The sequence below is a fragment of the Ursus maritimus genome, unplaced genomic scaffold (assembly GCF_017311325.1).
Source record: "Ursus maritimus isolate PB19 unplaced genomic scaffold, ASM1731132v1 scaffold_35, whole genome shotgun sequence".
NCBI classification, from domain to species: Eukaryota; Metazoa; Chordata; class Mammalia; order Carnivora; family Ursidae; genus Ursus; species Ursus maritimus.
Genome location: NW_024426119.1, coordinates 15,996,640 through 16,011,199, shown reverse-complemented (window position 1 = coordinate 16,011,199; position 14,560 = coordinate 15,996,640). Strand labels below are relative to the sequence as shown.

General features: G+C 46.9%; 1 protein-coding gene across 1 annotated transcript in view; it reads left to right on the top strand.

Annotated features, from left to right (window-relative positions):
- LIPC (lipase C, hepatic type) overlaps positions 1-14,560 on the top strand; it is a 154,759-nt gene that overhangs the window by 7,907 nt on the left and 132,292 nt on the right. Inside the window, exon 2 of the mRNA XM_008706026.1 lies at positions 11,795-11,921. Within this exon, the coding sequence (XP_008704248.1) occupies positions 11,837-11,921 (85 nt within the window). The 5' untranslated portion in view covers positions 11,795-11,836. The remainder of the gene's footprint in view (positions 1-11,794; positions 11,922-14,560) is intronic.

The following is a 14,560-nucleotide window of genomic DNA, read 5'->3' as shown; positions in this document are numbered from 1 at the left end:
TACCAAAATAAGCTTTGGTTGGTTAAAGATTTAAATATAAAACCTAGATAGGGAAGAAAATTGAAAAAAGGTGTTTATCACCTCTCTGGGGGCACTTTAACTTTCTCAGCTTGGAAGCAATTTTTTTTTTTAAGATTTTATTTATTTATTTGACAGAGAGAGAGACAGCCAGCAAGAGAGGGAACACAAGCAGGGGGAGTGGGAGAGGAAGAAGCAGGCTCATACCGGAGGAGTCTGATGTGGGGCTCGATCCCAGAACGCCGCCGGGATCACGCCCTGAGCCAAAGGCAGGCGCTTAACCGCTGTGCCACCCAGGCGCCCCAGCTTGGAAGCAATTTTAATGACTGCACTATAAAAATTAGCATTACTAAAGATTTTTTAAGAGGGAAAATGTTTCTATTAAACATTACAAAGAATTAAGATCTATCATAAATAGCTAATTCAAATTTGTAAAGTCAATGTCAATTTCCAAAAGATAAATAGGTAAAAGACAGGACCATTCCCATAAGGGAAATACAATTAGTAGACAAACAGAGTGGGAAAATGTTAATTCTCTCTAGAAATCAAAGAAATGGAAATGCAAAGCCATCCGAAGATGACAGTCTGCATATTCTAAAAGAACCAAAAAAAAGAAAAAAAGTTGAATGCTAATATCCAGTGCTGGTGAAGCTGCTCAGAGATTGACTCAGACGTTCATTTACAACCATATCACTCCCACCCTTCAGGCGGAAATGCTACCACGAAGAATTTATTCTTAAGAAATACTTTGGCAGAAGCAGACAGGTCCCTCCTTATCTACCTGACTTCTAACTGTTGGAACTCCCAGGACTCGGCCCTCTGGCATCTTCTCTCTTCCATCCATGTGCACGGTCTGCAGGAGCTCATCTATACATATACCCAAACCTCTCTCTTCACAGGTCTCCGGGGAGAAAGCAGACCAGAACAGAGATTTCCCTGGGCATGGTTGGCAGGGGGTGGGGGGGAAGTGGGGGGTGGATCTTGAGGACAGTTCAAGGGCTCTGAATTTAGTCAAAGAAGCAATGAAGACAAGAGGGACCAGCAAAGGGACACCTAAAGCAAGTTTTATCATATTAATCGTTTAGGTTAATAACCGAATGTTTCAGGCTTTATCCACTAGGAAGTACCAGTGTGGTCCCCAGGAACTCCCTAATTGCAGTAGCCCTCAGCTTACCTGTAGGCCACCAGAGCTCAGCTGCCCTTGATCCCCACCCTCCAAAGTCTGAGGGAATTATTTTTGTGAGGCAGTCCATCAACCACTTGAAGTGGGCAGATCAACACTCCCTCCAGAGCTCTACCGCACTAGAATCCAGAACTTTCCCTCTGCTAGTGGCCACCAGGGACCCTGCTGTCAACAAGGTGGACCCTGCTCAGAGATCAGGAAACAGAACTGTTTCAACCCCATGTCTCACACAGTCTCTTGGTTCCACAGACATACTCACCCACTTGGTGTCCCAGTCTGGGGTCTCTACCTCACGTGGGTCCTTTTATGGCTTAAGGATGTTTGGACATTTACCATCCTTCATTGTCATGACCTTGTGAGGTCACCAGTTCCATTATTCCCATCCTTATTTAGAGGTCACGACTGACCCAAGGCAGAGCTGGGCTCAAACCCAGATTTTTTGCTGTCGGTCCATGTCTCTCTCCATGCAACCAAGTTTGGCCAAGACTGGGTCTTGCTACTCCCATTAACAGCCTACCACTTCCTTTTTTTGTTCATACATTGCCCATGAAAAATGGACAAGGGGAGTTAGTTTTCTAGGAAGAGTTAAAACAAGCAGGTTTGCTCTGGAGATGATATGACAGCAAAAAGAAAGAGTCCCCAGAGGCAGGGAGCGCTGTGTAAATCTGACTGTGTTGTCCTCCCAGCTCCAAGATCCCAATTACACACCAGCTGACCTCTGAGATCTAATCTCAGCTGTTTCCTAAGGCATCAGGAGGACAATTTGCTAGCCCAGGAGTTCTCGGGACCGTCAGATTAGGAATGAAATTGCGGAGTGAAAAATGGCTCTCTCCAGGGTAGTGCTCCAGGCCCATAAATTTAAAGGAAGCCTAGACACAGCAATATTTTCCTCCTCCTATCCCTGAACTTTGCCTGGAGGTAGAGCTCCTTCCCCAGCCCGGCTCACTCACTCACTTCCTCCACCCCTGCAGAATGTGGGCTGCTAAGGACAGGGGTGCCCGTGGGGTCCACCTGGATGATCTGACAGTTTCTCAAGGCATAAGAATTGGGGCTGATGGAACCCTGAGACATTTGGGAATTCTTGTTTGGGGTTGAAGAGATCGCCCCTCCACCAGACCCAAAGGAGAGAAAAAACAAACTTCTCAAAGGGAGATTTGCACCAACTGGCCTGGTTAGGACCATATGGATAGTCCTCTCTGGCGCCCAGCACGAGCTTTGCCCAGGGGTGCATGGATTCTCTGGCCCATGGACATGGTCCCTGGGGTCTGAGGAGTGGGGTGGACTCACCACCAAGCTCCTAGACCTGACTCCAGAAAATCACCAATCCGGGCCGGTCCGAGAGGTGCTATCCGCTGTAAGGAGGGCCCCTTGCACTCGAGAGCCTGTTTTCTCTACCCACTAACTTCAGAAAAGGAACCACACTTTCAAATTTAAATTCAGGGTAGCTGGTTCAAGACAGGGGATGGGAATTACTCAAAACACAAGAAAGCAAATATCAGACAGAGGGGGCCTTATTTTTTAAATAGAAAGAATACATCCCAACCTACACAGTTAATTTCAAAATCAAGAACAGGACAGAGACGCCTTGTATACTTTTTTTCAAAAACACTATAACTAGTTGTCCTGTTCTTTATTCTAGCCAGATAGGTGGGCAAAAAAAGAGAAAAGGAAGGAATAGGTAAGGGTAGGAGAAATAAAAAGCACAGTGAAGGGGTGCCCAGGGTGGCTCAGTCGGTTAAGCATCTGATTCTTGGTTTTGGCTCAGGTCTTGATCTCAGGGTGGTGAGATCAAACCCCATGTCAGTGCAAGTTTGCTTGGGATTCTCTCTCTCCCTCTTCCTCTGCCCCCCCCCCTGCTTACTCTTTCTCTCTCTCTCTCTCTCAAATAATACATAAAATCTTAAAAAAAAAAAAAAGAAAGAAAGAAAAAGCACAATGAAACATTGTAATTAATAATCGTAGGGGACATGTATTGTGCTGGACACTGTGCTAAGGCAGTTCATGGATTTTTCTCATTTATTTCTCCCCCAAATCCTTGAGGTTAATAATAGTACTACCCCTGTGCTGGAGTGCTGAAACTGAGGCACAAAGCTTTCACGTAATTTGCCCACTAAACAAGCCAAGAAGGCAGAGGGCAGCATGGAGATCCAGTTCCGTTATCACAAAGCCTCAGCTCAAGAGACAAAGATACAGAGAGACAGCCTTTCCTCCCGAAGGAAACTTACCCTGCTATCTTTAGAATTCTGTAGCTAAGTACTTTCCTTTATCATTTCTTAACAATACGAATTACAAGGGAGATTTCGTGCTTCAATGGAAAACGATGCATTGTGTATGCACTGCGCTGCGGTCAGGGTTATCTGATTCTGGCGTTCATTGCCCTTGAGGCATTTTACAACTCTGCACACCGCAGATAACTGGGAGCAATGCAAAATACAAATTCTGCCCTGTCCTGTGTGGAAGTTCAATTGACTTTCCTCCCACCCTGGAAGGAGCTGGCTTTCTTTTCAACATTCCTTTATCCATATACATTTGGGAGGGGTAGCTTCTCCCTCGAACTATTTATATCAACACCCTTACCAGCTTCCTCATTAATGAGCTAAATAAAATACTTACCATATGTTCATTTTTAATATCTGAATGAGAGCCATGATCTTATCTTTAAAAGAAAAAAAAACAGTATGTCTTGGAGTGCCTGGGTGACTCAGTCGGTTAAACACCTGACTTCAGCTCAGGTCATGATCTCAGGGTCCTGGGATCCAGTCCTACATCGGGCTCCCTGCTCAGCCAGGAGCCTGCTTCTCCCTCTCACTGTGCCTCTCCCCCACTTGTGTGTGCTCTCTTGCGCTCTCTCTCTCTCACTCTCTTCCTGACTCTCTCAAATAAATAAATAAAACCTTATTAAAAAAATAAATAAAATTTTAAAAAGAATGCCTTAACAGAATTATCAAAGCCTGTCAGAGCACCCCATAGCTTTCTGGACAACCCTGGGCATGATCTGACCCAAATGGTCTCAAGGGCATCTGGGTAACTGGCAATGCTGTGTAAATAAGGTCATTCATAGTGTAGCCTTAGGCCCCAACAACTCCCTGTCAAACACTCTGTTCTGTCCATGACAGAGCTTCACGAGCAAGAACTCCAGGCCCCTCATGTTCGCTGGACTTTTCTTACTGCTGATTAGGAAAAGTTTATCTGCATATAAAGTATCTAGCTCTACGCCACCATAATGTCTCCGTGGCTTCTCTCTTGAGCTAGTCTTTTGGGCTATTTCAGGGCTCTCTCCACGAAATAGCTGACAAAGGGCTTGAGAACATTAGTTGGGAAAAATGTAACATAGCAAGTACGCGATCTACGGCTTTATCTGCCATGCAAGAGCACGCGGCACAACCTCATTTTCCTTTCACCTTACTTACAAGAGGACGGCACACTTGGCACACTCGCTTTTTTGTTGTGTGGCCTTTGGAGTTAGACAATTAGAATTCAAATCCTGTCCCGCCACTTACTAGGACGTGGGTTTGGGCAAGTCAGTAACTTCCCGAATTCTCTGTACAAAGGGGAATAATGAGCCCTGTGTCATAGGATTGTCTCTGAGGTTTCAATGAGTCACACGGCAAGTCTGGCATCTTTGGGAGTTGGCTCCTGAACTGTTAACCCCTGAGCTTAGCGATCAATGACTAAATGCGTCATCAAGATACCACAGTGGCTGGAAAAACGATGAGCCCTTGATAGCACTTGAAGCAGATCCTTGGGAACTGCTCTTGATTTTTCAGAGCCAAGGACTTCACTTGCTAACCCCAGAAAGCTTTTGTGAAACGAGTGTGTGACATGGTGCGAATACCCACCGCCACAGAGAGGTTTGGGCATTTCGATCCGAGATGCTTCAGCCCGGCCTGATGCCCGGGATGGGGTCAGTGCCCCCTGGGAATGTCAGAGTCAGAAGCATGGCACCCAGAGAAAGAGAGCCAGCACGCTGACAGCCCATCTTCCTATACTGTGTCTTTGCTCTCTTGCAAACAGCCATCCCGTTCATGGCTTGGTTGGTCTCCCCGAGTAATCCTGCATCATCACCCATCACCAAGCCAACCAACAGCCCAAGCAGCTGGAGGACACAGGCAGAGTCTAAGTTATACACTCCCTCTTTCCCACAGAGGAGAAGAGCCTTGGCAAATGTTAAGGAGCCACCTATGTTCCATGTCTATCTGGCTGTTCCAAATCAACTTAAATCTTGGCTTCTTTTCACTTCCAAGCATGATGCAAACAGAGAAAAAAAAAGAAAAGGTTTGCCATTGTACTGCAATGACCAGCATCATCAGACGCACTACTGGACCAGAATATCTAGCCACATACACACACAGAGACTACTCTGGTTTGGGGGTTTTGATTTGTTTTTTTTAAATTGTTCCACAAACCAGAAGCTGAAATTCTGACAGGGAGAGTAATCGGCCAGCACAGAGCAGGAAACAAAAATGAGTTCAGAAAGAGCTCGACTCTGCTCACCAGCTACTTGGATCTTCCCTTTGGACTGGCAAAGAGAGCCTCAGAGCTTCCAGGGACCTGGAAGTCCTCCCATCCAATCTACACCAGTTTGACGTGACGTTGGACAAGGAATCTGGGCACCTCCGTTTTCTCGCCTGTACGATGGGGGAAATAATTCCTATCTCATTTGTTACAAAAATCAAATGAGCTCTGACTGTACCAAGAGCTGTTAATGGCGCCTTCCACGTGATAACGTTGGATCTCACGATTCCATTTTACAGATGGGAAAACTGAGCCAGAGAGAGGTAACGGAATCTGCCCAAGGTTACAAAAACCTCAGTGCAAAGTTTATCTGCAAAGTTTTATCAGTAAAGGCATGATGATCTCACTGAATAAAACCTGCATATACTGCTTGAAACACTTCATTCTTTCAAAGAGTCTGAAACATTACCTGCAAACTTGTTTTCACCTTTCATTTGTTTACTGAACTTAAAAAAAAAAAAAAAAAGATAAGGAAAGGTTAAACTCCAGGCCAGCCCCTCTCCAAACAAGGACATGTTTCAAGCCTTCTTGTTTTTGCCATACTCCCACATGGTACAAGAACGTTCACAACCTGATCCATGACCCAATAAAAGCTTGGTCATTTTCCCGGTGGCAGCCTGGCCCCCAGCAGCAGTAAGAGAAGGTGTCATTTCCCAGCGGCATGATGCCAGAAGCATCCTAAACTTCATCTTGGAAGTGGAATGTGGTGAAGGCGTAGGAAAGAAAGCCCCGTGAAGTCCCGAAGAAAACCAGACACACAAGGATTAAGGGCAAGTGGTTGTTAAGGGATCTGACCCTGGGCTCAGATGGTCCTGATTTCCCCTCTCTCTCTGCCTTTTCCTGGGAAGATACGGTTTTGTCCCATTTCTTAATCTCTTAAATCTCAACTGCACAATGAGGGAAATAATAGTACCAATCCAAAAGTTACTGTTTCTATTACTCTTGTCTGAGAACTCCAAACTGAGGCTGCCGTTCTTGCGTATCCCCAGTTTTTGAAGATGAAAGCAAAAATGGCTGATTCTGAATATAACACTCGTTTCTTTCATAAGTGAACTTCACCAGGATCCCCTGGCTTCTCCCCACCAGGGACCTGCTCTCTTTATCTCTGTAAAGTATTTATTTCTTTTCTTCTGATTAACTTTCTTATCACCATTACACTAAAGGAAAAGGTGACAGGCAGGTCAGCAAATGCCAGTCTCTCGAAATTTCCATTTCTTCGAGAAGCTTTTCAAATTAAAAGAGAGCAAGAATTGGGCAATTTTTAAGAATCTCATTATAAAACCATTACGATTTTAGACCAAGGATTACAGACAGTGCTAATAATTCTGCTGGAGGCTCCAGCCTCCATGGGACTCAGACCTGCCCCCTTTCCAGTTCATGGGAAATGAAGAGTCCCCCATAAACTGCTGGGCTTTCTTCAGCATGGAAATGACTACAGATTCCACGAATGGATCTCTCGACTCTTCCAATGTCTCGATGCAGTTACCACTTTTCAGTTAGGTCATTAGGGCCTGGGAGCCACTCTATCCCTCTACCGTAGAATCTTCAAACCTTCTCAGTGGAGCACCTTTGTCAGTTTAAAAAAAGCTTTGAGGCATCTGGGTGGCTCAGTAGGTAAGCATCTGACTCTTGATTTCAGCTCAGGTCAGGATCTCAGGGTCGTAAGATCGAGCCCTGTGTCAGGCTCTGCACTGAGCGTGGAGCCTTCCTAAGATTCTCTCTCCCTCTGCCTCTGCCCCTCACCCCACACGTGCACTCTCTCTCTCTCTCTAAACAAACAAACAAAATCCTTTAAGCGCTGCCCCCCCAAATATATGGGTATTTATATGCTTGTAAATTATATGTCACCAATATATTCCGTAGAGCTATATTCCAATTGTATAATATGAATGTATTATAACCATTATATATACACACAAAATTTTCTAAGGTGATACCTTCGTCCATCAGGGCTGCTATAATAGGTCACCACAGACTGGGTAAACAACAGAAATTTATAAACAGCAGAAAGCTGGAAGTCCAAGATCAAGGGACCGGCAGAGGCGGTGTCCGCTGAGGTCCTGATAGTTGGCCACGTTCTCGCTGTAAACTCAGAGGGGCAAAGCAGCAACGGCTCTGGGTGGGGTCTCTTTTACAAGGACACTCTCCCCACTCATGAGGGCTTGCCCTTGGGACCTGATCACCTCCTAAAGGCCACACCTCTAATACCATCACCTTGGGGGTTATGCTTTAACGTACCAATTTTAGAGGGGCGCCAATCCTCAGCCTGTAGCAGGAGATAGAGAGACATCCGAAAGGCCTATTATTTCCGTCTTGTGCCCTGACAGCGCAAGCACCAGCTGGGGGCAACTCTTCAAACTTTGTGTGGCAAAGAATAGCCTGGAGAATTTTAAAATGAAGGTTCTCCAGCCCTCAGCCCCACAAACTTTCATTGGATTGCTCTTGGGATGGGCTTCAAACCCGTCCTCTCCCCGAGCTCTCTGGCTGACTCTGGTTCCGGGGCTCACACAGATTTTTGGAACCACTGGTCCAGACCAGAGTTCTGTGCTCCTACCCTTGTCATTTTATCACTGTGGTCCTGCTGTTATCTACCTCCTGGAGACCCTGTTGATCCCGCTGGTAAATTAAAAACAATTCAACAATAATAATAGCTGTCATTTATTATTTCCTCAAGGCCAGGATTGCTTCGCCTCTTTCCATTACCCCCTCCCTCTAACCCGATCAGGTAGGCCTCAGCCGTCCCTCTACAGATGAAGGAAAAGAGCTAAAGCTCCGAACACCCAGGGCTGGCCCTGGGTCACCCAGTTAGAAAGTGATAGGCCAGGGTCTGGAACCTAGATCTATCTCATTCCAAAGCCTAGACTTCTGACCACAGAGCGTGTTGCCTCCAAAAGAAGTCACTACATTTGCTGGACCTCTGGTATGAACGGGGCACGTGGCCGGGCACATCACATGTAAATCTCTGATACTCATGACACGCCTGCTTTTGCACAGGGATGGATCTCAGTCCACAAATTCTGATGTACAAGAAAGGTCTCTATTTTCTGTTAGCTATTTGGAATTACTGACTCCAAACATGCATTTTTTAGGCCCTCTGGCGTTTCTTCTTCCCCCTCCTGCACCCCATGATGCGATAGTTCTGGATCAGATACAACCCCCAGGCCTGGAGGTGGGGGTGGCACCCACTTCGCTGTCACCCAACCACACAGGTGACCACTGAGGGGTCTGTCCTCCCCATCGTACACGAGCTGTTAGCACTGGAGGCTCGCTGCTACTCCTCCGTCCTACCAGGCACGTGGGCATCCTTGCCCACCTGCCAACACCGCACAGCCCGATCGTCTTTGGGTTCTTAGCACCTTCCAGCAGGGTTTCTGGGAAGCCAGGGGCTGCCCCGTCTTCCCTCAGACCTAGGGACAAATCTCTCATCCCCCACCCACCTGCAAAGCCCAAGAGACTCTCTTCCTAGTGATGAGAAGGTAGGGGTTCTCCTGCTCCCTTCACAGAAGCCCTTTAAAACATGTTTAACCTTTTGCTTGTCTTTATTGGTTACAATTCATTTGTCCGAGGTCCTAAGTTAGGGGAAGACAAAAGATTTGCAGAATGCTCTCTACTTTGCCCTTCTTAAGACGGAGAAAGAGTAAGGGAGAGAGATGTTGGGAGAAAAACAATATTCAGCTGGCATTTCAAAATCTTATTATCTCTGGCTCATGTTATTCCATTGTAGAGGTGAGGAGTTGGGGCTCTTTAAGGTTAAGTTATATTCTGCTCAGCTGGTAGACAGTAGACCCAGCATCCTCAGGCTCTGGAAACTTCATCCTCTGTGAAGTCCTCCTGTCATCCCTGCCAGGAGTCTCCCTAGGAAGCTTTGAGGAACACAACAGAGCTGGTGCATTAAGCCACCACAAAAGGGTGATGGCCAGACAGGCAGAGCTTGGGCAGTTGGGAGCAGACAGCACCCCCGAGGGAACAGACGTCTCTCCTCCTATCCTGCCCCAGGAAAGCCTCACTAAACAAGCTGGAATGAGATGGTAGTAGAGAAATTCTTGGTGAAGCAGGGACTTCCCATGTAGAAAGTGGTAAGAGAGTGCACTCTGCAGAAATTTGGGAGGGAGGGGTCTTGGTAATCTCGAGCCGCTTGGGTTCACTGATGTCTTGGGGAGTTAATCGGCAGAGCAGAACCCCCAAGTTCTCCAGCTGTCTGCTCAACAGTCCCAGTCGACTATCTGAGAGGCATCTCAAATGCCGCAGGGCCAGAGCCGACGGCATCACCTTCCCCCACCCAAACTGCTCCACCCATAGCCTTCCCCACCTCAACTGATATCAAGCCCACTGTCCTCTTGCTCGAGCCAAAGTCCTTGAAGTCATCCCCCACGCCTCTCTTTGCCTTGCATCTCACAGTCCAGTAGTCAGGAAAACCTGTGGCACCCACCTTCCAAATACATCCAACAGACCCGTCACTCCCCAGTTCCACTGTTACCACGCGGAAGCAAGCCACCAGCGCTTCTCACTGGATCATTGCCATGACCTCCTCACATTCTCCCCCACATGCACCCTTGCTCATTTATAATCTGTTCCTCGCCTCAAAAACCAGAATGATTTTTTTTAAATAATATAAATCATGTCACTCTTCTTCTCAGAATGGTTCCCCATGTCTCAGACCATAAAAGTCTAAGTCTTTATAGGGGTGTCTCCTTGTTGTTCCTGGAACATTCCAGACATACACTTACCTCAGAGCCTTTGCACTGTCTACTCTTTCCCACTATGTCCACAGAGGCTACTCACTGAAACCCTCGTTTAAAGTTCAACTTCCCAACAAGGCTCACCCTGACCATTCTATTTAAAATCACGACCTTGGGGCACCTGGGTGGCTTAGTCGGTGAAGCATCTGCCTTCCACTCAGGTCATGATCCCGGATTCGGATTCGGGCTCCCTGCTCAGCAGGGAGTCTGCTTCTCCCTCTATCCCTCACACTGCTTACGCTCTCTCACTCTCTCTCTCTCACTCTCGCGCTCTCTCTCAAATAAATAAAATCTTAAAAATTTTTTTTTTAAATCACCACCTCCCCCACTTTAATTCTGCTATACTTTCCCTTTTTCCATAGCTCTCACTGCATTCTACCATCTCCATAAATCTCTGATTCATTATGTCTATTGACTATCATCGGAGTCCTCCCATCCCCAACGGTATATAAGCTTCGCAAAGACAGGAATGTTCGTCTCTTTTGTTTGCTTGAATGTCCCAAGTGCCTAAAACAGTGCCTGGCAATTGATAGGTATGCTAGAAAAAAAAAAAATGTCGAACAAATAAAGTTTAAATAAAACTAGAGACCCAAGGAATATCACAAGAGTCGCCCACAGTAACATTTCCCCTGCCTGGTTTTGCCGAGTGGCCTGATTTCTCAGTCCTCTACACAGTGGGAGCATGAATTAGCACAAAGGAGGAGAGTTTATTCCAGGGTCAGCTCCCAACGGGGCCCCCAGCAAAGGCACCCAGTCCTATACCTTTGCTCCTGCATCAGCTCCTCCTACACTGACGTGAGAGGTTTTCTGCCCCTTTCAGCTACAGAAACATCGCCCCACCACTTTTTAACTTCAGGCACCAGCAATTTTGCTGAACCAACAGAAAAAGAACCCTCCAGCCGCTCTCCGCCCGCCAGAACCCTTTTTTTTTTTCTTTGTGCTTAGCCTGCAATTTGAAATCCCTCTGCCATGAGCCAGCATCCCCGTTGCAGTGATGACAGAGGGAGAGCTAGGCAACCAGGTATGAGCCATTGACCCCTGACCTTTGACAGAATTTCCAAACACATTAACTTTAAATTGATTAATTTGGAACTGAGACCTTGGCCCAAGAAGGTAAGAATATGTGACAAGATATTTGATTTTCAAAATGTATCAGGGTTTAAAAAAAAAAAAAACAAAGCTTTTGTACATCGACTTTTGTTGTATTCGTTATAGTGAAACCTGGGGTTGGGGGGTAGTCAGAGAAGCGAACACTGGATACCAGGGTTAAAGGTTAATTATTAATGAGCAGTCTTCCCTCACAAAGTATCAATAGGCAATCTGGTCTCTTTGACTTCAGAAATTAGCGAGAAGACCTCGGACCCCGGGTGAGACAGGAGCAATGGAAAGTCCCCCGTGTGTCTCTATTTTCTTGGTTTTATGCGTGTTTATCCAATCAAGTACCCATGGACAAAGCCTGGGACTAGGTAAGAGCCTGCCTTTTCTGTGGAAAAGGGCATGGATTTTCTTTTTTAAATGTCTGTCGCGATGAATCCAGTGTTCTTGATGGTGTGGGACAGAGCTTGGCTCTGTTAGTGGTGTCACGGGTGACAGGGACGAGCCGCTGTTCACGCAGGATTGAAATTTTAGGAGATCTTTCTGGGGGTGGAAGTCAAAAAGCACTCGCAGCTTGACTGAAGTCTCTCCCATGTCTGATTCAGAACTAGTCATGCTAAGACTTGGATGGAGAATGATCTGAAAGAGTTTTGGATCTTCCTGAGCGATAATTCGGCATCTAATTTGTGGCTGGGGAGCACAGCTCGCAAAGAAATGCCCCGTCTCGCTGAGGTTGTCTGATTGTTGGCTCTTTCGGAGGAGAGAGGGTTTTGTGGAGTGAGCTGTTTCCAGCTGACTGTCTCCAGTCAGGTCTAAAGAAGAGATAGCGTTGCACATTTTCTAGACTTCGTTTTTTTCTGCCAAAGGTGTACTCTGAGACCTAGGACTCCAATGGCAGTCACACCTGTTTGATCTGTAATTTCATAAACTAGACTGATGGCCAAAGATCCAAATGCTTGATCAGGTAGGTGGGTTCCAGGTCCCTGGCTAAACAGTGCATTGGATCGATAAATGACAGATAGGAAGTAGAGCGAACAATTCGACCAAAGAGACAGGTGTTTGGGACTTTTCGTGTGTGTGCTGGTTACTGGTCAGGAGCTAGAAACTCTACCGTAGAGGCTTTAGATTTTTCTTTCTTCAAATACTGTGGTTGGAAGGAGCTCCAAAAGCCTTGAGAATGAGGAATTTAGTAACCAATACCCCTGAAAATTCCAGAATCTCCTTTCCCCTTTAAAAAGGGGGAATTTTAAAATTTATTTTGTTTATTATTTTGTTTATTTTTGTGTTTATTTTTTTGTTTTGTTTATTTTTGTTATTATTTTGTTATTATTTTATATCGTAGGCCAGTTAATAACTGATCAGCACTATTAATTATTTACCATGTACCGAGCATCTTCTGTGCCAAGCATGTGCTCACTGTTTCCTATACATCATCCCCTGTATGAAGCCAGGTCCAAAAACGACAATAAGAATTTAGAGCCAAACAGGCAAAATCGCTGATGACTTTTATTCCCTGCGTGGACGGGGATTTTGCTGAAGGGCCTGTCCTGACCTTCGGTCCAGAATGCTGTTTTTTGTTTGCTTATTTTCTACCGAGTATAACATCTATCAAGAAGATAGTTATGATACACTATAACTGCGTGATGAATTTTCATCGTCGGAATCTGTATCCGAGAAGCTCCCCTTGTGTACCCCTGAGCCTTGACGTAGATTATGCGACCTTTGGGGGAACTTTCCGTTAATGGAAGCATCCAGCATGTGCTCTTTTGCTTCTGGCTTCTTTCACTTATCATGACACCGGTGAACTTCATCCGGGACACGTTTGAGTGGTGGTGACTCATTCATTCTGGTGGCAGAAGCATTCCGTCGCGTGAACACACCTCCCTCCGTTTATCCATGCTGCTGTCGATCGGCCCCGAGTGTTTTTGAGTGGAGACGCGGAGGTCTGAAGCCAAGGAGGAAGCTGAAGGGCAGGATGGCCTCCCCCAGGTTGCTGGGCATCGTCCAGATTTGCTTCCACAGATCTTGTGTTGGTCAGCTACTGCGTCCCAGGGCCTGCTTTGTCCCAAAGCCGAGGGAAGCACCCGCGGTTAGCAGGAGGGTTCTTCAGGGGAAGGATCAGAGTCAGGAGGTCTCTTGTTCCCTTGAGGGCAGAAGCCCTTGGCAGAATTCTTCCTGCAAGGAGTGAGCCAGATCTGTGTGTATGATGCTGGTGCGTTGTCTTCCAAGGCTGGAAGCAAGCACCCGCAGGGGAGGCCTTGTCAGACGGCTATCTAGACTGGCGGTTCTCAACCAGGGGCAAAACTGCCCCCCAGACGACATTTGGCAATGTCCAGAGACATGTTTAATTGTCACAGTTGGGGACAGAGTGCTATTGGCATGTGGTGGGCAGAGGCCAGGGATACTGCCAAACGTTCTACAATGCACATGGCAGTCCCCACAACGAGTTATCCACGGCAAAGTGTCCATAGTGGGTCAAGTGTCGAGAGACCCTGGTCTATACCAAGCTCCCACTGTCACTAGCTATGGGCCAGGAAAAATTCAAGGACCCTTCTTCCTTAAGCCTACCCCTCCCAGCCTGCCACCTTTTGCGTTTATGAATGACATAGCTCATGGACCCGCTAAGGTACTGTGTGCCCAGTATGTGCCAGATGTCATGCCATCCTCCCCGCCATGGCGGAGAGTCAGCCAGCATTTAGGTGACCCGCGGGGGTCCTGTGGCTGTTCAGAGCAGAGCAGGGAGAAGCACGGAGAGCTCGATCTGTCTGACTAAGGCTCCGGGCCTCTCTTTCCACTGTGGTCACTCCCAGTGAGTGGACAGCCAGAGGCCCCTCGAAAACAGCTCTGCTCAGTTCCCATCCAGAAAGACAGATCGGGGCAGGTGTCCCAATCGGTCAGCGCCAAGGGGAACAGGGTATAGGGAGCCTCCTGAAGCCCCCAGAACACAGTTCTCTCATCACTCTCATCCCCGGACCTCACTGCTTGAGACTCAGACACCCCTCACCCCCCC